The sequence below is a fragment of the Tamandua tetradactyla genome, chromosome 15, assembly GCF_023851605.1.
Source record: "Tamandua tetradactyla isolate mTamTet1 chromosome 15, mTamTet1.pri, whole genome shotgun sequence".
Lineage (NCBI taxonomy): Eukaryota > Metazoa > Chordata > Mammalia > Pilosa > Myrmecophagidae > Tamandua > Tamandua tetradactyla.
The window spans coordinates 83629276-83651565 of record NC_135341.1 but is presented as its reverse complement, the minus strand read 5'-3'; the positions used below and the strand labels follow the sequence as shown (position 1 = coordinate 83651565).

Here is a 22290-nt window from a genome sequence, read left to right as displayed (position 1 = left end):
CAGCACAAACAGCCATCTCTTATTTATCAAGCTAATGGAAGGGAATAGGAGCAAAAACTACATAATCCAGCAAATCATTTTGCTTTAATATGCTGTCAAAAGCAAATAGATACTTTCTCTTCCACCCTATGAGAGCTGGCTTTGGAGCCAAATTCACTAGCCAGGTGACTTGATGTGAGTGATTTAGCCCCCACCCCCCCCAGCCTCATTTCCTCACCTGTTAGATGGGAATACACCCCCTACTTCACTGGGATACTGTACGAATTAAATGATACAGGTGTGAGCAAGAGACCTAGTTTGTGATAGTTGCTTAATAATGTTGGCTTCCCTGCATCCCCTGCACTGTCCCCTAACTTATCCTCAACACAGATAAGCCATTAATGGGTAAACAGGAAAAGACCACAGTACTATGTAGCATCGCTACTGCTTCTGCAGCAAGATACAGGTGCGAGCTAAGATTTTACCCAACGCGTTCTTTTATTTACTTATTTATTTATTTTTCTACATCCTTGGTCCGGTGCGTCTCAACCCTGGCTGCATGTTAGAATCATCCAGGGAATTTTTTAAAGTACTTTCTGCCTAAGTCTCACTCCAGAGGATGCAATTGCCTGGGTGGCACAGGGATGTGTAAGAGTTCACCAATGGGGCTGATGCATGGCCAGGGCGGAGGATGCAGGCTTGGTCACCAGGAACGCCAGCCAGCCTTCCGACTGGACGGAGAGCCACTCAAACCTGCTGTCTCAACCTGGCCGCAGGAATCACCTGGGAAGATTTTTTTTATGCTCTCAGGAATTCTGACTTTTCTGCAGTAGAATCTAGAAATGGGTATTTTTAAAAAGGTCACAGATTATTTCTTTCGTGCAGCCAAGGTTGAGACTCGCTGAAATAAATATTCAGCACAATTCTAGCAGACAGCTGATTAAGATTTTATTTCACTACTTGGCATGAGCTTCATCTCCAAAATGTATCCACTGCATTAGAAGAATTGTTTGACTGACTGTAAATGAGCAAAAGCATTTTCTTTAAGATATTAAAAATCTGGTTAGGTCAATGCAAGGGTGGCTCAGTGGTAGAATTCTCGTCTGACATGCAGGAGACCCAGGTTTAATTCCTGGAGCCTGCTCATACCAAAAAAATATATATAATCTGGGCTAAGGTTATACAGACAGGTGACTTTAGGAGCATGGCAGCAGTCCCCCTCGCCTCTGCTCCGTTTGTGCCCTGTTGAACCGTGCAGGTCAGGCTGGTGTTCATTTTCATAACCAGTTAACAGATGGGGCCGGGGGCTCTGAGGGCAGCAGCTGGCCCAGGCAAGCAGGACGGACAGAACGTGTGGGCCCAGTCATGGGGGCTGCAGAGCACATGATCTTCCCACCAGGCAGTGCCCCCTCCCCGCCCCCAAATACAGCTCTGGAAATGACACATTCAGTAAGTGGAAAACAAAAGAGCCCACCGACACGTGGAAGGGGGTAGTGCTTCCCTGTTTAATAGACGGGAAGGGGCAGGGTTCTCTGGATTTGAATCGGTTGCCCGGAGAGCCGGCCGTGCCGGTGCAGGGTCTCGTCCTGTTTGGGACGCTGACGTGTGACGAGACGGACTCTGTGCTGTGCGCCGGCACCTTTCGCGCCCATGGGCACCAGTAGAGGTGGGTGCTCTCATCGTTCCACGTGCTGCCGGCGACGAAACGCCCTCGCCGAGACCGGACCCCCTCGCGCGGAGTCCCAGCCACGGCCCCGGTGGGCTGTGACGCACCGGGTGTGACAAGCGGCAGCGTCCCCGAGGGCCCGCGTGGCCCACAGGCCCCGCCAGCGCCGAAGGGGGTCCTTCGCTCATTGACCTTTGCAAGAAGTCTCGGTGGGTGCCATGGTCCCTGCTTCGCCGATGAAAGGCGAGGCTGCAAGGAGTTGCCAGGTCAGCGCTGGGAGACGGCAGAGCCACGTGGAAGCCAGGTCTCTGGGGTTTGAATAGCCCATGTCCGTAACCCCCACCCAACTCTGGCTTTCTTTGGGGAAAAAAGTGGGAGACATTGAAGAAAAAGCTACAGGGGTAGACGGAAGCCAATCCCCCGCCCCCGGCCCTCACAGAAGGCAGCGAGCCCCCCTGGATGGGGCGCCCCTGAGGACCCCGGCCTGAGCGCCTCCCCCAGGCCCTGCTGCAGGGGGGGGCGAGCGGACGGAAATGAACAAAGGCTGGTGGAGGCGGGGGGCCTTGGCGGCTGCAGGCCAGCCCCCTGACCACGTGTTTCTGTTGCAGGCACCACCACGGTGAGCTGCTGCGAGCCCGGCCCCAGGCGGACACCCCGGGCCCCAGCCGGGCCCCCTCCCCGGCCAGCGCAGGTTGGTGGGGCCCACTCGTCCGCAGAGGGTGGGGGCTGGGGGTGCACGTGCGGATCCAGGGGCCCCCAGCGGGAACCCGAGTCCTGCCCTCTGCCGACAGATAAGGAGTCTGAGGCCCGCCCGGGTGGGTGGCACCTCTGAGGCTGCAGGGTCGGATTAGACAGCCGGTCGCCACCACCTGGTAAACGGCAATGCTTATTTTGGGCTTTAGGCCCAACGTCAGCTTCCCCACCTTGGGACTTGCGCTCTGACGGGGATAAGTGGTGCCTAACGCTGGGGTTCTTTTAAAAGCCTTAGCCTGTGTGAGGACAAAATGCACCATTAAGAAACCTGAGCAGACACTGATTGTACACCAAGTAGGGAATGTTCGTATGTTAAGAATGTCCGTGTTTGTATGTTGTTTTGTTTCATCGGAAAAAAATATTTAAAACAAAAACTTGAGCAGAGAAATGGACACTCTAAAGCTGCTGTTTAGATGTTTCGTTGTGGTCTCCTCGCAGACGGGTATTCAACGTGCATTTGGATTCTGCTATCAGTGTGTGTGAGCCTGGGTTTCTGCCCGTGTCCCCTCCTGGTGTTGGATGGAATCTCGTTGGCTGTGCCTTCAGACTGCCCTCACTTCTCTGTGACAGCCCTGGCCCTGGGGCCACACGTATCCCTTCCCGCGATCAGAGAGGGGCACAGTGTGGCGTGACAAGGCAGGATGGACACAGTGTGGCGTGGGAGGGCAGGATGGACACAGTATGCTGTGACAAGGCAGGATGGACACAGTGTGGCGTGACAGGGCAGGATGGGCACAGTGTGATGTGACGGGGCAGGATGGACACAGTGTGGCGTGACAGGGCAGGACGGACACAGTGTGGCGTGACAGGGCAGGATGGACACAGTGTGATGTGACGGGGCAGGATGGACACAGTGTGGCGTGACAGGGCAGGACGGACACAGTGTGGCGTGACAGGGCAGGATGGACACAGTGTGGTGTGACAAGGCAGGATGGACACAGTGTGGTGTGGGAGGGCAGGATGGGCACAGTGTGGCGTGACAAGGCAGGATGGGCACAGTGTGGTGTGGAAGGGCAGGATGGACACTGTGGCGTGGGAGGGCAGGATGGACACAGTGTGGTGTGACAGGGCAGGATGGGCACAGTGTGATGTGGGAGGGCAGGATGGACACAGTGTGGTGTGACAGGGCAGGATGGACACAGTGTGATGTGACGGGGCAGGATGGACACAGTGTGGCGTGGGAGGGCAGGATGGACACAGTGTGGCGTGGGAGGGCAGGATGGACACAGTATGCTGTGACAAGGCAGGATGGACACAGTGTGGCGTGACAGGGCAGGATGGGCACAGTGTGATGTGACGGGGCAGGATGGACACAGTGTGGCGTGACAGGGCAGGACGGACACAGTGTGGCGTGACAGGGCAGGATGGACACAGTGTGGTGTGACGGGGCAGGATGGACACAGTGTGGCGTGACAGGGCAGGATGGACACAGTGTGGCGTGACAGGGCAGGATGGGCACAGTGTGATGTGACGGGGCAGGATGGACACAGTGTGGCGTGACAGGGCAGGATGGACACAGTGTGGCGTGACAGGGCAGGATGGACACAGTATGCTGTGACAAGGCAGGATGGACACAGTGTGGCGTGACAGGGCAGGATGGACACAGTGTGGAGTGGGAGGGCAGGACGGACACAGTGTGGTGTGGGAGGGCAGGATGGACACAGTATGCTGTGACAAGGCAGGATGGACACAGTGTGGCGTGACAGGGCAGGATGGACACAGTGTGGAGTGGGAGGGCAGGACGGACACAGTGTGGTGTGGGAGGGCAGGATGGACACAGTATGCTGTGACAAGGCAGGATGGACACAGTGTGGCGTGACAGGGCAGGATGGGCACAGTGTGATGTGACGGGGCAGGATGGACACAGTGTGGCGTGACAGGGCAGGACGGACACAGTGTGGCGTGACAGGGCAGGATGGACACAGTGTGATGTGACAGGGCAGGATGGGCACAGTGTGATGTGGGAGGGCAGGATGGACACAGTGTGGTGTGACAGGGCAGGATGGGCACAGTGTGATGTGGGAGGGCAGGATGGACACAGTGTGGTGTGACAGGGCAGGATGGGCACAGTGTGATGTGGGAGGGCAGGATGGACACAGTGTGGTGTGACAGGGCAGGATGGACACAGTGTGATGTGACGGGGCAGGATGGACACAGTGTGGCGTGGGAGGGCAGGATGGACACAGTGTGGCGTGGGAGGGCAGGATGGACACAGTGTGGTGTGACGGGGCAGGATGGACACAGTGTGGTGTGACAGGGCAGGATGGACACAGTGTGGCGTGACAGGGCAGGATGGACACAGTGTGATGTGACGGGGCAGGATGGACACAGTGTGGCGTGACAGGGCAGGACGGACACAGTGTGGCGTGACAGGGCAGGATGGACACAGTGTGGTGTGACAAGGCAGGATGGACACAGTGTGGTGTGGGAGGGCAGGATGGGCACAGTGTGGCGTGACAAGGCAGGATGGGCACAGTGTGGTGTGGAAGGGCAGGATGGACACTGTGGCGTGGGAGGGCAGGATGGACACAGTGTGGTGTGACAGGGCAGGATGGGCACAGTGTGATGTGGGAGGGCAGGATGGACACAGTGTGGTGTGACAGGGCAGGATGGGCACAGTGTGATGTGGGAGGGCAGGATGGACACAGTGTGGTGTGACAGGGCAGGATGGACACAGTGTGATGTGACGGGGCAGGATGGACACAGTGTGGCGTGGGAGGGCAGGATGGACACAGTGTGGCGTGGGAGGGCAGGATGGACACAGTGTGGCGTGGGAGGGCAGGATGGACACAGTATGCTGTGACAAGGCAGGATGGACACAGTGTGGCGTGACAGGGCAGGATGGACACAGTGTGATGTGACGGGGCAGGATGGACACAGTGTGGCGTGACAGGGCAGGACGGACACAGTGTGGCGTGACAGGGCAGGATGGACACAGTGTGGTGTGACAAGGCAGGATGGACACAGTGTGGTGTGGGAGGGCAGGATGGGCACAGTGTGGCGTGACAAGGCAGGATGGGCACAGTGTGGTGTGGAAGGGCAGGATGGACACTGTGGCGTGGGAGGGCAGGATGGACACAGTGTGGTGTGACAGGGCAGGATGGGCACAGTGTGATGTGGGAGGGCAGGATGGACACAGTGTGGTGTGACAGGGCAGGATGGACACAGTGTGATGTGACGGGGCAGGATGGACACAGTGTGGCGTGGGAGGGCAGGATGGACACAGTGTGGCGTGGGAGGGCAGGATGGACACAGTATGCTGTGACAAGGCAGGATGGACACAGTGTGGCGTGACAGGGCAGGATGGGCACAGTGTGATGTGACGGGGCAGGATGGACACAGTGTGGCGTGACAGGGCAGGACGGACACAGTGTGGCGTGACAGGGCAGGATGGACACAGTGTGGTGTGACGGGGCAGGATGGACACAGTGTGGTGTGACGGGGCAGGATGGACACAGTGTGATGTGGGAGGGCAGGATGGACACAGTGTGGCGTGACAGGGCAGGATGGGCACAGTGTGATGTGACGGGGCAGGATGGACACAGTGTGGCGTGACAGGGCAGGATGGACACAGTGTGGCGTGACAGGGCAGGATGGACACAGTATGCTGTGACAAGGCAGGATGGACACAGTGTGGCGTGGGAGGGCAGGATGGACACAGTATGCTGTGACAAGGCAGGATGGACACAGTGTGGCGTGACAGGGCAGGATGGACACAGTGTGGTGTGACGGGGCAGGACGGACACAGTGTGGTGTGACGGGGCAGGATGGACACAGTGTGCTGTGACAAGGCAGGATGGACACAGTGTGGTGTGACGGGGCAGGATGGACACAGTGTGGCGTGACAGGGCAGGATGGACACAGTGTGGTGTGGGAGGGCAGGACGGACACAGTGTGGTGTGGGAGGGCAGGACGGACACAGTGTGGTGTGGGAGGGCAGGACGGACACAGTGTGGTGTGGGAGGGCAGGATGGACACAGTGTGGTGTGACAGGGCAGGATGGACACAGTGTGGTGTGACGGGGCAGGATGGGCACAGTGTGGTGTGGGAGGGCAGGACGGACACAGTGTGGTGTGACAGGGCAGGATGGACACAGTGTGGTGTGACGGGGCAGGATGGACACAGTGTGGCGTGACAGGGCAGGACGGACACAGTGTGGTGTGACGGGGCAGGATGGGCACAGTGTGGTGTGGGAGGGCAGGACGGACACAGTGTGGTGTGGGAGGGCAGGATGGACACAGTGTGGTGTGACAGGGCAGGATGGACACAGTGTGATGTGACAAGGCAGGATGGACACAGTGTGGTGTGGGAGGGCAGGATGGACACAGTGTGATGTGACAAGGCAGGATGGACACAGTGTGGTGTGACAGGGCAGGATGGACACAGTGTGATGTGACAAGGCAGGATGGACACAGTGTGGTGTGGGAGGGCAGGATGGACACAGTGTGCTGTGACGGGGCAGGATGGGCACAGTGTGGTGTGGGAGGGCAGGACGGACACAGTGTGGTGTGACAGGGCAGGATGGGCACAGTGTGGTGTGGGAGGGCAGGACGGACACAGTGTGGTGTGACAGGGCAGGATGGGCACAGTGTGGTGTGGGAGGGCAGGATGGACACAGTGTGGCGTGACAGGGCAGGATGGACACAGTGTGGTGTGACGGGGCAGGATGGGCACAGTGTGGTGTGGGAGGGCAGGACGGACACAGTGTGGTGTGACAGGGCAGGATGGACACAGTGTGGTGTGACGGGGCAGGATGGACACAGTGTGGTGTGACGGGGCAGGATGGACACAGTGTGGTGTGACGGGGCAGGATGGACACAGTGTGGTGTGACGGGGCAGGATGGACACAGTGTGGTGTGGGAGGGCAGGATGGACACAGTGTGGTGTGACAGGGCAGGATGGACACAGTGTGGTGTGGGAGGGCAGGATGGACACAGTGTGGTGTGACGGGGCAGGATGGACACAGTGTGGTGTGACGGGGCAGGATGGGCACAGTGTGGTGTGACGGGGCAGGATGGACACAGTGTGGTGTGACGGGGCAGGATGGGCACAGTGTGGTGTGACGGGGCAGGATGGACACAGTGTGGTGTGACGGGGCAGGATGGACACAGTGTGGTGTGACGGGGCAGGATGGACACAGTGTGGAGTGGGAGGGCAGGATGGACACAGTGTGGTGTGACGGGGCAGGATGGACACAGTGTGCTGTGACAAGGCAGGATGGACGCAGTGTGGTGTGACAGGGCAGGATGGACGCAGTGTGGTGTGGGAGGGCAGGATGGGCACAGTGTGCTGTGACAAGGCAGGATGGACGCAGTGTGGTGTGACAGGGCAGGATGGGACAGCAGCAGAAAAACCACTGGTCTCCCGGGCCAGTGCACCAGCAGGCCCTCCTTGCGCCAGGTCTGCTGCTGCAGGCTCTCCCAGCCCTGCTTGGCGGGCGGTACTTCCAGATCACAAGGGTTTGGGCACCCCAAGGTTACACAAACCTAAGTGGATTCCCTACAGCAGGACTGCTCAGAGCCCTTGTTCCAACGTGCACAACTAGCTCATGTGCAGGGTGGGGCTACAGGAATGGGAAACGGCTTGCAGGATTTTTACAACTTTTTGATTGTGGAACTTTTTTTGAACGCATATTAATATTTCTTGGGACGACTCTTCCCAGAGCAGAGATTGAACAACACTCTTCTAAAAGGATTCAAAAATCCCCAGACCCTAAAGGCCAAGGTTTCATAGCAATCCCTGGAGCAGTGGCCCCCAAATGCTGGGCGAAGGACCACCGCGAGCAGAATCGCCTGCAGAGCTTGTTACAAACACTAATTCCTGCAACTGCCCAGACCCCTGAAGGGGCTTGAGGCCCAGATGCTGGGTTTTTAATAGGTACCTCGTGGATGTGCTTTACTGTCTGTTTGGGGAGCTGTGCACTAGAGTAGGAAGCTAAGAAAGAAAGACTGCATCACGCATATCATCACTCACATGGCGTTCGTTGCACTCCTCTGCTCTCTGCCTGCCTCTTCCTCCAGCCCCAGCCGTGACTGTGACCCAGGTCCCATCCTCAACCTCCACCTTCTTTCTGGCTCAGCAGTCTCTCCGACAGGGTCCTGCAGGCAGTCTCCTGGCCAGGCTCCCGGCCCAGGCTGAGAAAAAAGACAGCCATCCCCCCCCCTACCTGAGCTGGGAGTCAGGCCTGAGAATGGTGGTGAGGCCAGGTGTGGATTAGGAAGGCTTCCTGGAGGAGGAGGCGCCTGCCCGAGATGCGTCAGATGAGTAGATTATCTGTGGTCAGGGTTTAGGGGACAGTCTGAGTTAGGCACAAAAGCAGCCTAAGTGTGGGACGCTCCCCGGCACTGGGGAGGCCTGGAGCCCCCAATGAGGGGCAGAGGCAGCCAGGCGGATGCCAGAGGGCCTGCCTAGCTGAGGATGCCAGCCTCTCATGCTTCAACTCTCTGCAGATGCTTCCAGAATCCCAGAATCCCTATCTTAGCTCCTTATCGGGCCTGCCCCTCCACCCCTTTCCCTTCTTCCCTCCCCCTTTGAACACTGTCTATCCTATGAGACCCATCAACAGCTCTTGTTCCCTGGGGACCCTTCCCCCCACCCCCCGCAGCTACCTTCATCAAACTGGGCCCTCCCCTCCCCCAGATGCACCCATATTCTTTTCGTAGCGCTTCTCACCCTACCCCTATAATGTTGGCTGTTTGCCCTGTATCCCCTCTCTTTCAGGCCCCAAATATACTCATCTTGTTCCCTTCTAAAGCTACTGGTGAAAAAGGAAGTTTACACCAATGAAAAGTAGGCTTTTTAAGTTATCAAAAATATATATCAGAGGCTTTCAAAAATGTCCATGCTGTTTGCTCAATAGATTCCTCTTCAAGGAATCTGGCTAAGGAAATAATTAGAAATTGGGACAGATATTTGTACAGAAAAATCTTTATTACATTAATTTTTACAATGGCAGAAAATAAAAGCAGCCTCAATGTTTACGTATAAGGGAATGTTTACGTAGATTATACTATATACACAGGGTGAAGGGTCCACACAAAAGGTTTTCATGAAACTGAGAAATGCTTATGAGATAAGTGTGAAAAAAAACAGGTCACAAAATGCTGTGTAAATAATCTCAAGTATGTTTTGTATTTATATATCTATAAACATATGAATATTCTTTCACATCTGTTTGCATAGCCAATTAGATAGAAAAGACTAATGAAATACACCAAAATATTGATGATTCTTTTTCCAGAAAGTAGAATTACCGATGGTTGTTATTTCCTACTTTAAATACTTACATATTTTCCATATGTTCCATCATGGACACAGATTTCACGTTTGTAATCAGGAGAAGAAAAGAAAGAGTAGTTAGAAAAAGAAAGGCAGGGCTCTCAGCATAGGTTTGACCTCTGATGAGGTGGCATGTAAGTTCCTAGTGCCGTATCTGGAAAGGACCCTCTGTGTGCTGTGTATTTCATCGTGTGCTGTCACACCCCAGGGTTGTGAATTACATGATGAACTCAGCATTTTCTGGCTGCCGGAGCCCTGCCTGGCCCATCACTCCTGAGATTTGCAGTTTCTTTGGACTCAGTCATGCGGTTGCTGAGCTCTGGGCCGCTTGGGTGTGATCCTTTGTGGTGGACAAAACCTGGTGTCCTTTGACAACCCAACTCTGGCTGATGTGCCACGCCCAGCTCAGCAAGCTTGCAGGGACTCCCTTCTCTACAACCCTAGAGGCACTTTGTCTGTTTCCATTTGACACCGAATATTCCAAGGTGGCCTCGCGTGTCTCATTTGGATGCCGCCTTCGGAACCAGTGTGTGGCTTCATTTCTACTGTCCTCTCGTGTTTAGACCAAGCGCTCCCACTCGTGGGAGTGTCTGTGGGTTGCTCTGACTGTTACCACCCTTGTGGCTGTTCTAGCCGCTGCACCAGGCAAGCACTTGACGTTGCCGTCTCTGCATCCTGCACTTTCCATAGCTTCCAGAGTGGGTTATATTAGCCCCATGTCACAGCTGAGGAATCAGAGGCTGAGCTAACTAACTTTCCCAGGGAACCCAGTGCCCATGGACCCCAAGTTGATGCTCTCTGATGTCACAGATTTAGGGCAATCAAACAATCGAAAAAGTTCCAGTCGCACTTCCTTCACCGTCTCTGTAAATTTCTTCTTGGTCAACTTTTCAAAGCCCAGGGCTCCGTCAGTGTTGACTGGGTGTTTAGAGGAACAGATTGGGGGGTGAATAGTGTGATGGTCAGGGTCATGCATCAGCTTGGCCAGTTGGTGGTGCCCAGTTGTCTGGTCAAGCAAGCTCTGGCCCACCTATTGCTGTGACGACATTTCATGGACTTAAATCATGAGCACGTTGGCTGCATCCACAGCTGATTGCATCTGCAGTCAGCTAAAGGGAGTGTCTTCTGCAATGAGTGATACTTAATCTAATCACCAGAAGGCTTTTAAGAAGGATTCATTCTGAGACGGTCACTCTTCCTGCTTCGGCCAGCCAGCCTCTCCCGAGAGTTTGTCGAGGACCTTCATGGGAGCTGCCAGCTCGCAGCCTGCCCTAAGGACCCTGGACTCTGACATCCCCACCGTTGCGTGAGACACTTTCATACATTTTGTATTTATGGATATCACCTGTTGATTCTGTTTTTCTAGAGCAGAACCCTAGCAGATGGAAATGGGTAGATGGATAAATGAATGAAGGGCAGTTAACACATGCTGCCTTTACACTGTCTAGCACAGTTCTAAGTACTTAATATTTATGAGCTCATTTAATTTTAAAATATCTCTATAAGGTAAGGATATTAATATCCCCATTTGCAAGTTGAGGGTGCACGAACTTTTGAATGCGTAGGCCAAAGTTGCATGTAGGGTCCCTGGCTCGGAGTCCTGGATGCTGAGCACTAAGCATGCACACGTGCACGAGTGAATGAATGTCTGAATAAAGTGTGCATTCAGCACCGTCGAATCAACTTTGTGCTGATCTAGTGATGCCAGTGGCCACTCCAAGATGAGTGAAGTCATCGGGTGCTCGTCCTGCCATGGATGGGAAAACGGAGCCCCGAGAAGGCAGGGTCTTGGCTGCAACAAGCCGGAGCGCAGACATCTCCATGGCGTATACAGCCTCATGCTTTCCATCCCGCAGCCAGTCCAGGGCTCCTTTGTACAGCCATTTCTCGCTCACACCCAGATGCCCTCGAAGGCCGCATGTTAAAAGGGCGTAAGATGACCACTTACTGAGGCCTTCCACCGGCCTTCCTGGGACTGACGCTGGCAGCAGCTTCCAGGAGCACCAGAGCCCTGCCTCCTGCTTCTAGTGTGGACCTCCTTTTCCCGGGGGTTCCTGCACAGTGCCCGCAAGGAAGGCCCCTGGCTAGGATGCGAGTGCACGCCACGGCCAGCAGGCGGCAGCAGAGCCCGGTGGTTACAGCTGCCCTCTGCAGGCGCCTCCTCCGGGCGGGGCCTCGGGCAAGTCGCTGCCTCTTCGTGCCTCAGTTTCCCCTCTGGAAAATGGTCACAACAATGATCCCTACCCCATACAGCAGTTCTGAGGGTCAAGTGAGACCACATGCATAACATACCCAGCAAAGGTGCCCCGTAAATGTTAGGCATCGTTTTATCATCACAGTCACCATCCTGTTTGAACAAATGCCACAGGATTATTCACACCGATAAGTTGTTCCTGCACTTTATTTTATTGAAAACTGAAATGAAGGGCTATTAACTAGGGTTACCCAAAAGTCCTTTATAATTAACAGTATAATTATAAAATCCTTTAAACTTTCTGAAAAGATTTTACTGTATAAGTAAATTAATTTACTTTAGAAGTATAATCTTACCAGGTTTTGGGGGTACATCCACTGAGGAATGGAAGGGAGGACTGGGGTGTACACAGAAACGGACTACTGAGCAGCTGCAAGAAGGAATGAAGTTGTGAGGCATGCAACTAGGTATATAAACCTTAAGGACTGTATATTGGATGAAATGTCAGAAACAAAGAAATATTATCATACCTCACTCATATGGACTAAGTATAACATACAAACTCAGGGAATTGAAGTTGAGGGTATGGGTTATCAGGCTGGCGCCTATTGTAAAGGGTCCTAGAATGAAAGCTCTTACAGCAGCCACGTGTATTCTGGAGTGGTAACTGCTCTATCTAAATTCTGAGATACTGAACTACTTGTGTATAACCTGGTTGTTCCCTGGAACTTTGAGTATTTATGTGACACATGAGACTCAGAGTGAGAGCCTGAATCTATGAAAATCAGCAGAACCCCATACAGCAACTGTTTAAAAAGTTGAAAAAGTGATCAGACTTCAACTAGAGATATGAATGAAGCTGATCTGGATAGGACTAAGGTAAATCAGAATGCAGGGCAAAGAGTGACATGGCTCATATTGTTAAATTTCAACTTCTGTATGAGACCAAAGGAGGAGATGTTTATTTGGTGCAGAATTTAAATTTTGGGTAATGCGTTATCTAATTCAACTTGCATGGTCAGTTTATTTGAATATCAGAATTACATGGAATCCTGAATAGGGCGTGAGAATTTTGTTGGTTTTTACAGGTTAGTGTGATGACATGATATATCCCAGAGTAATTTGGGCAAAGAATAAAAAAAGTATTTGCAGTATTTTCTTGGGGGACTGAAGAGAAAGGAGGAAATATTAAACTTCCCCATCTGGGAAATTCTGATATTCTTGCAAGCAATGGGGACAACCAATTCAATAGGCTGAGCCCTCGATCTTGGGGCTCTGTACTCTGAAACTTATTCCTGCAAAGGAGAGGCTAAGCCTATTTATAATTATGCCTAAGAGTCACCCCCAAAAAACCTCTTTTGGTGCTCAGATGTGGCCTCTCTCTCTAAGCCAACTCAGCAGGTGAACTCACTGCCCCCCCCCCCTACATGGGACATGACTCCCAGGGGTGTAAATCTCCCAGGCAATGTGTGACAGAACTCCTGGGATTTACTGGGACCCAGATTCATGGTATTGAGAGAGCCTTCTTGACCAAAAGGGGGAAGACGGAAATGAGACAAAATAAAGTTTCAGTGGCTGAGAGATTTCAAACAGAATTGAGATGTTATCCTGTAGGTTATTCTTACACATTGTATAGATGTCCCTTTTTACGTCATGGTGTATTGGAGTGGCTGGAGAGAAGTAGCTGAAACTGTTGAGCTGTGTTCCAGTAGCCTTGCTCCTTGAAGAAGACTGTATAACTATATAGCTTTTACAGTGTGACCCGTGTGATTGTGAAAACGTGTCTGATGCTCCTTTTATCCAGGATACAGACAGATGAGTAAAAAAATAAGGAAAAATAAATAATAGGGGGGTTACGGGGTAAAAAAAAAAAATGGGTAGATTGAATTACTAGTGGTCAGTAAGAGGGAGGGGTATGGGATGTTTGTCTCTTTATTTCTTTTTTCTGGAGTGATACAATGTTCTAAAAATGATCATGGAGATGAATATATTGTGAGCCACTGATTGTATACTGTGGATGGACCGTATGTGTGTGAAGATTTCTCAATAAAAATATTCAAAAAAAAAAATAAAAAGGACCAGGTTTGAGGTCAGAGTGTGGGACTGACATGGGTTTTGAGCAGGGCGGTGCCTCGCTCCAGGCCCATATACCTTGCTAGTTCCACGGCTCTGAGCACCTTCCCGTCCCTCAGGAGAGGCTCCCAGCACAGCATCCCCGCCTCTGGACCTCTCTGCTCTGCGTTCCAACAGCCACAGTCAGATTTCAGTTAAAACAGTGAAAAACATATATTTTTTAAATAACTTGGTCATTTGCAGACGTGAAATAAAAGACCGAGCGGTGACATCATTCCTTACATCTATGCCAAAGTAGTTTCCAGTTCCCTTTTTATTCTTCTGCTAAGGCATGAGCGCGAGCCTTTGAGTTCCCGATGCTTCCCAGGAGCAGCCTCTGCCATCTCCCAGGGGACCGCGCGGCGCCCCCCGGGCAGCGAGCCCCCGCGCCCCCAGGTGACCGGCGGGCCCCACCCCTGTCGTTCCAGGCGCGCCGGAGCTGAAGCTGCTGTGCGGGGCCGACGTCCTCAAGACCTTCCAGACGCCCGGGCTCTGGCAGGCAGCGCACGTGCAGGAGATCGTGGAGCGCTTCGGGCTGGTGTGCGTGGGCCGGGCGGGGCACGACCCCGAGGGCTGCATCGCGGCCTCGCCGGTGCTGCGGCGCTTCCGGCACAACATCCACGTGGCGCGGGCGCCACTGCACAGCGAGGGCAGTGCCACTGCCGCGCGCCGCGCGCTCCGCCAGGGCTGCTGCGTCCGGGAGCTGCTCCCCGACGCTGTGGTCGCCTACATCCGCGCCCACCAGCTCTACGCCGGGGACGACCCCGGCCAGCGCACAGGCCCCCCGAGGAGCGGAGGGGACGCGAGCTAGGGTGCCCTCCGCGGAGCCCCTGCCCCTGCCCCCGGCGTGCGGGGTAAGGTCTGCTGCGGTGCCGCCTGGTCCCGTTGGCTGTGATTCCGCGATGACTTTTACTTCCAAGGCACTTTCTGGCCCAGATGGGAATTCCTTCTTTCGGAAGAAAATGTCTACAGCGCAAGGATGGACATTGATCAAAGAAGTTGAGATGGCGGCGGGCGGTAGGATTGGGCAAGCCTGACAGTGCGAGGTGGGCAGGGGGGTGGGGAGGCCCACCCTTGTGTCACCCCACGAGGAAATGTGCTCGCGGACCGCCTTCCACCAGCCAGGACAGGGGCCCTGGGGCGCTTCAGCTGGGACCGGTGCAAGCACCCTGGTCTTGGTGGAAGAGGTTGGACGGGTGCAAACTGCCAAACCGTGGAGACTGCCAGTGCCCATGTTTCAAACAGACTAACCGTAATAAAGGAGTTAAAAACCTGGAAGCTGCACTTTGCTGATTCACAGTGACATTTCCTTTAGGAGCCATTCATTGCCTGCCTGCCTACTGGCCGTTCATAAAATGTAAACGAAATTCTAAGGAGTGATCCTCAATATTTTTGATACAGAAGATATTTTTAATGCTGTCATTCTATAAACGCCAGGGCTTCTGATATGCTGCTTTCTAGAAAGGAACGGAGGTAAGACAGATGCCTGGACAGGGCCAAAGGATGTTTTTTAATGTTTTATCACTGCCTTCCTGTTTGAATTCTAGCAAAGGGATAAATAATAAATTGACATCAAAAAATACTAATGAAACGTTCTCTTTTTTCCCTCTTTTGTTACATTATTAATGCCTGAAAAAACAGATGTTGCACTTCTTTTTGGGTACTCCATGAAATTTGCGGCTGTTTCAGTCAGACGGGCGTGAATTTGAGAGTTTATGTGCCCAGGCCCTGGCAGTGGAGGAAGCAATTGCTTCTCAACACAATGCAGATGGTTTTCTAATTTGAACCCTGGGTTCTTGGCCCTGTTCTGGCGAGAGCAGCAGCCCATGTGCCTTGGGGATTTGCCCTGCCACTCTGGATTGGCAAGAGATTTAGATTGGCCTAATTCTCCTTGGGTTTCCTTTTTACACTTGCTGACCAAAAGGCTTACTGCATTCAGAATTTACTTCTCCAACTCTTACCTTGCTACAGATTTCGCCATGACTAAAACAAAGGGTCAGTCGAAAGGAATCTGGTATCTCCCCCAGAAGTACCCTGTGTCCTCATGCACTACATGAAGGACACAAGTGAAGTAGGAAATCAGAGTTTCTGGGTGCAGAGTGCTGGGGAGCCCTGTGGAGAGTTGCCCTCCTAGGGGGCCCTGACAACTCAAGTGACTTGAAATCAAGCAGCCTTGCCCCAGAGCTGCCAAGGCCACTGTGTGACTTTGACCAGCTCCCTTCCTCGCTGCGAGACTTCGTTGCTCTCCCTTTAAAAGGGAGAGGTTTGATTAGACTTCCTGTAAGCTCTCTTCCAGCTCCAATTCTCTAAGACTCTGAATGCCTCTTACTCCAGCTGTCCCCTTTCTTTGTGTCCAGTACACTTCTAGCCAGACTGGAAGCTCCCCAAAGGCGGGGGATCTTTGTTTCCTTGCTGAAGCATCCCAGAAGTGCCTAGAAATTTGCTACTCGAAAATGTGGTCCCTGACCAGCAAGGTTTGAAAATCACCTGGAAGCTTATTAGAAATGCAGACGCTCAGGTCCCACCCCTGACCCACTGGGAATCTGCATTGTAATAAAATTCCCAGGTGCTTCACTGCAGTGGCCTAGAACAGTGCCTGTTACAGTCAGTTTTCGATTGAAATTACGTCCCGTTTACTCTGGTGACGCTCTCTTCCTGCTGGCCCTCTGGACCACGTTGCCCCCCTCTCCTGGGTGAGTGTAGAAGGCAGAGGGGGGAAAACCGAAACCAAATCCTAACGGTTGTAGGGTTGAGAAAAAGTGATAGGGGAAGTCTGTGGGTTTCCAGGCAGGGTTGCTCAGCCTTAGCATGATTGACATTTGGGGCCAGATAATTCTTTGCTGGGGCGGGGAGGGGGCATCCCGTGCACTGTAGAATGCTTAGCAGCGCCCGTGTCCTCTCTCCACAGATCCCAGTAGCCCCCCCACCCCCACCCCATTACAACAAGCAGAAAGGCCCCCAAACATTGCCGGATGTCCTCCAAGGTGCAAAATATGTACCCCCGGCTGAGGCCCTCTAGTTAAGTGTACGTCTGTGGGGTGTGCATATGAGGAGGGGGGCCTCTGTTTCCCGGCAGGGAAGACCAGGCAGCACCACTCTTAGAATGGTATCCTCTTATAAAGGATCAGTGTTTGTTTTTATTGTTGTTTGGGGGCGGTGAAGTTGTGTTTACTGTGGGAACACAGTGCTGTGACGGTAGGAATTGCAGCCACATCCATGACTCACAGCCCCAGTCCAGCTTCGACCTCCCTTTGTTGACAAGGGCCCAGAGTGGCTCTTTCACTCCTGTTTTTCCAGCCCAGGGATTCCAGCATAAACTCAGCACCAACATTCCGGGCCCCGCAAGTGGGAAATTCTCAAGGAGTCGCAGCTGGGAGTTTCATGATGATGATGATGATGATTACTCAAATTTCGGGATTCATTTGTTCAAATCATGGATGGAGGACAACTGCCAGGTGCTGGACTGGGCATGAGAGGTACAACGGTGAGCGAAATGGACACGGCCTCTGCCCTCCAGGAGCTTACGTTCCCAGCATGCCGGGCGCCCGGAAGGCAAATGCACAGCGTGCTCCGTGCGCCGCAGCAGGAGGCACCAGAGTCCCCGCGGAGCTGATGAAGCGTAAGCTTCGGCCCATCACTTGCCCAGGCCCTTTCCAAGGCTCTGGGAGCCCCACATTATGTGGGCATCTAATTTCAGACTCATAACTTTGATTCTTTTTCTGAAAAGGGGCCCTCAAAATTAAACGAGGTTTAGACCTCAAAGAATTGATTCAGCTTGATGACAGTGTAGACGGCAGGGGCCCCCCGTCCCCAAGGCAGTGGCGACGGATTGTGTCACGAAGGATGAGTTCACAAGGCTTGGGGGTGAGTGAGGGCAACTGGCTTCCCAGCAGAGGGAACAGCATGTACGGAGGCCCTGAGGCAGGAAAGGTTTTTATTGTGGAGTGAGCCAGGATCCCTGCATGCCACCATCCCCCTTGCCCAGCCAGCCTGGAGAAGAGGCTTATTCCTCTCGCCCATGTCTCTGTGTGTGACCGACTCCACCAAGTGACACATCCATTTCTGAGCCTCCTCATTGTCCCCTACTAAGAAAAAAAAAGCCTATTTTATAAACGCATGTGCATGTGTATGTGTGTATAACTTATTTCTGTATTCTCATTTTGTCTCATTGATTCATGTGGCCTTCCTTTTCTTAGTATCAGAAGAAAAAATATATGTATTTCTGCTGCATCCCTATTCATTGCATTGAAACTGACCTGCATACCTAATCTCATTTTCCTTTGCAGTCCCTCAGGCCTTCCTTTGTATCTAGTTGGCCAAGGGATTTAGTTTATTTTTCCAAGAACAGAGAAACAGTGGTTTGGGCTTCTGGGTAAATAGAATTTCCAGCCTCAAGTAAAGGTCCTTCTGTGATAGCATAGGTAGCCCAAATGAGAGAGGAGCGCTGTGCCCCGGCCCGGGGAAGCATTTCTCATCTGTAATACTGTCGGGGTCATCTTAGGTCAGTGTGATTTGAAATCCCATTGTAAACTCATAGTGCTCTGGATTTGTGAGGTGCGTTTGGTAATTGGGTTAGTACATGAATAGGAATTTCCTTCCCTCCCCGTTCTCGGAATTCCTATATAACGATGTTTCTGCCTTCGTTTTTTACAAAGTCTGTATGCACAGACTTCGTGCAGCTTCAGTCATGAAATTATATTTTCTTAGACCAGCATTGCAGCATTGCAGATGCATATGTGTGTGTGACTAATAAACAATGTGTAGTAGTGTGCCCAGGCACATTCCTCCGATTATATTGGAATGGCCAAAATAACCCCAAAAGGAACTTCATGGCACCATAGACTGAGAACTAGAAAGGACCCTAAAGCTCATCTGGCCCCACATTTCCCAAATTACCAGAACACTACAGCCACACAAATTAACTGGCACTTTGCTATTTACGACAGTACTAATGCTATGTTCTGTAGTCAAGGAAGTTTGGGGAGCCCTGTCGTTTTTTCTCCTGTGGGTTGGCAGGCCTGTCAGTCGTAATTTCTGACCGTTCCTCATGGGCAGCCGCTTCTTTCTGTCCCTCCTACCACCCCCAGTCTGAGCCACCGTCACGTCCACCATTGCCACAGCCTCCGGACAGGTCTCCCCACATCTGCTCTGATCCCTGCCGTCCATTCTCTGCACGGGATCCAGAGCAGTTGCAGGTGTGCGTGTGTGTGTGTCTGTGTGGGCACACAAATCTGGCCATATTACGTCCCTGTCCAACTTGTTCAAGGGACACCGCTGAGAAAATGAAAAGACAAGTCTCACACTGGAAGAAAATAGTCACAAAATATGTATCCAAAAACAACTTGAATCCAGGATATGTGAAGAACTCTTACAACTCAAAAATAGGAAGACTTAGAACCCAATAAAAGCAAGGAGCAAAAGGTTTGGATAGATACCTGCGGGGCAGGGCTAACCCAGCGGCAGACCCGATGTCCTTTAGAAGGCCCTGCTTAGAGGACTGGCCCTTGGCTGGCGTCTGAGAATCGGCTTTTGAAATAGGTCCTTTTTCTAACTGATGAGACTGCGGTGTGCCCGGGCCACTGGGCTCTGCCGTGCTCACTTGCCTAGGCTTGGCGCGGTGTGATCTGTGGTGGACAGCTGCTCCTCTGGGAGTCTGGAATCCCGTAAGGGTGGCCGGTGGCACAGCAGGGGGTGCCTGCATCAGCAGTTCACAGTAAAAACCCTGGGTTCCGAGTCTCAAGCAGGCGCCCTGGGTGGAGCCATGCACACGCGTTCCTGCATGTCATTGCTGAACACATGGGAGGGAGGACTTTGCAAGTCTGCACCTGGACCTCTCCAGATTCTACCTGATGCGTCTTTCACCCTGGCAAACCTTGCCATGTGTCCTTTCATGGGCCACCTCAGCTGTAAACAGAACTGCTGCTGAGTCCTGTGAGACCTTCACGCCAGTACCCAAACCTGATCCCCCAAAAGAGAGACTTCACAAAAAAAATATACAAACAACAAGCACCTGAAAAATGCTCAATACCACGAGCCATTAGGGAAATGCAAACCGGAGTACTTCATGCTCACCAGTATGGTTAACATCAGTCCAGCAATTCCACTCTTAGGAATCTGCCCCCGAAATGAGATGAAACCATACGTCCACTCGGGCTTGCATGCAGATGTTTACAGTGGCATTATTCATTGTAGCCCCAAACTGGAAATAATCCAGATGTCCATCTACCCATGAAAGGAAAAAGAAAATGTGTTATATTCATCCAATGGGGCGCCGTTCAGCACCTGCGACGACATGAATGAACCCCAAAACTCGCTAAGTGGAGGAAGCCAGGCACATAAGACGACATACTGTAATTCCATTTAGATGGAATTTCTAGAAAAGGCAAATCTATAGAGGCAGAAAGCTGATCAGGGGCTGCTCATGGGTGGGAGAGGGACTGACTGCAAACAAGCCCCAGAGAGCTTCTGGGGGTAATGGGAATACCCTAAAACCAGGCTGCGGGGAAAGACGCACGACTGTACCAGCACTAAAACTCATCAAACTGTGCATGTAAAATGAGGGAATTCGATATACAACTCGCACCTCGATAAAGCTGTTTAAAAATCCCTCCAAGCTTCCTTTGCTTGATCTTGGGGTGAAGACCAGCTCCTCCTGGGGGCCTCCCCTCTCCGCCTCCAACAGCCCTTTTCGGCTCTGCTGCAGCCAGGGCGGACACCTCTCCGTCCCGCACCCCACCCTTCTCTTCCCCACCGTGGCACGTGTGCATGTGTGGTTCCCCCTGCTTGACTTGCTTTCTTCCTTCTTGTCTTCCTTGGACTCAGTCCCAGCTCTTCTCAACTCTCTGCCTCAGGGGACCTCGCAGGAGCCCTGGCCCAGCTGCCTCTGCCCACCTCCTGGCTGCGGCCCTTCTCCTTCGTGACCCTTGTCACTTCTGAAACTACTGCCCCAGCAGTGCCTGCGTCTGCTGCCTGAAAGCAGGGACTTTGTCTTGACCACAGTTCCTGGCTCATAGTAGGAGTTCAATAAATAGTTCATAAATTAATATCCGAATAAGCATCTTGGTAGCTTGAGAAGCCCGTGGTAAACAAGCCTTGTTTAACTTTGTTTAAACCAGTGTTTCTGAAGCATGTTTGCACACACAGTCCCTTTTAAAACCCACAAACACTTAATAATATGTGTCACGCAGGGCTCAGAGGAGCAGTTTAGAAAGTTCTTATCTAAAGGGTTTTTTTTCCAGTTTTTTGCTACTGCAAACAACGGTGCAGTAAACATCCTTATATATCAGCCTTTACAAACCATTGCTTTAGTAGGATAGATTCCCGGGAGTGATATTGCTGGGTCAAATGGTTATGTGTACTTTTTATTTTAATAGGTGTTATCAGATTTTAGACACTAGATTCTTCTTAAGTAAATTGAATTGGGGAAAAAAAAAGCTGAATCTCATAAAGCTGCTGAAATTTTCATTTCCTTATTCCTTTCCAGGGAGTCACCTTCTTCATCTTCAATAGGAGTCAAAGCAGAGCCCATCTCTGCATTTCAGTAGATACTTTGTAACAAAGAATTTCAGGAATTCGCTTGCCAAGGAAAGAGAGACACAGCAGTTGGGGGCAAACATTGATCCTACGCTTTGCTGGCCACCGTAGCCAAGGTTTCGTTTTTTCCTTAGGACAAACAGAAACTCCTCACGCTAGCCTAAAGGAGGGGCGGGGAGGGTGGCATGTCATCAAGATGCCAGGAATTGGAAGGACCCAAGGACAGGACATACAGACAGGCTTCATAAAGAAGGGAAAGAAGGAATTGGAATTCACCACCCCACCACCAACTTCCTTCTCCTTTTCTTCCTCTCCCACCTTCTTCTCATTCCCCCTCTCTCTTCCTCTCCCATCTCCTACTCTCTCTTTCTTTCTCTTCCCCACTCCCTCCCTCTCTCCCTCCTGCCCTCCTCTACCTACAAGCTGGCTTCTGGGCTCCACTTTCAGCCCTGTGCCTACACGACCTTCCACCTTCATCCCTCATCTCAGCATCCCAACTCCAGACTCTCAGAAAGAGACTCAAGGCCTAGGATGGACTTGTCCACCCCAGTCTGTGTGGCCAGGGCTGGGCGGGCAGGGTCACCTGTTGCTTCCCGAAACTGCGGCAGTGAGTGTCTGTAGGGGGGAGGTGGGCAGGCGGGAAGAAAATGATGGGACTTACTTCCAGTGACTCGAGTAAGCGCCCCTAAGGTCACAGAGTAACCCAGCAGGTTGTGCCTCTGTCGTCTGTCATCTTGCTCCTGCTTCGCGGGGGTGGTGGGAGCAGGACATGCTG

At 52.5% G+C, this 22290-nt stretch overlaps 1 protein-coding gene across 2 annotated transcripts in view; it reads left to right on the top strand.

Moving 5' to 3' along the window:
• NMNAT3 (nicotinamide nucleotide adenylyltransferase 3) overlaps positions 1-15260 on the top strand; it is a 135612-nt gene extending 120352 nt beyond the window's left edge. For both annotated transcript variants that reach the window (XM_077130259.1, XM_077130258.1), the window contains exons 4-5: positions 2254-2336; positions 14411-15260. In XM_077130259.1, coding sequence (XP_076986374.1) covers positions 2254-2336; positions 14411-14793 — 466 coding nt within the window. In that variant the 3' untranslated portion in view covers positions 14794-15260. The remainder of the gene's footprint in view (positions 1-2253; positions 2337-14410) is intronic.
• The last annotated feature ends 7030 nt before the right edge of the window (positions 15261-22290 follow it).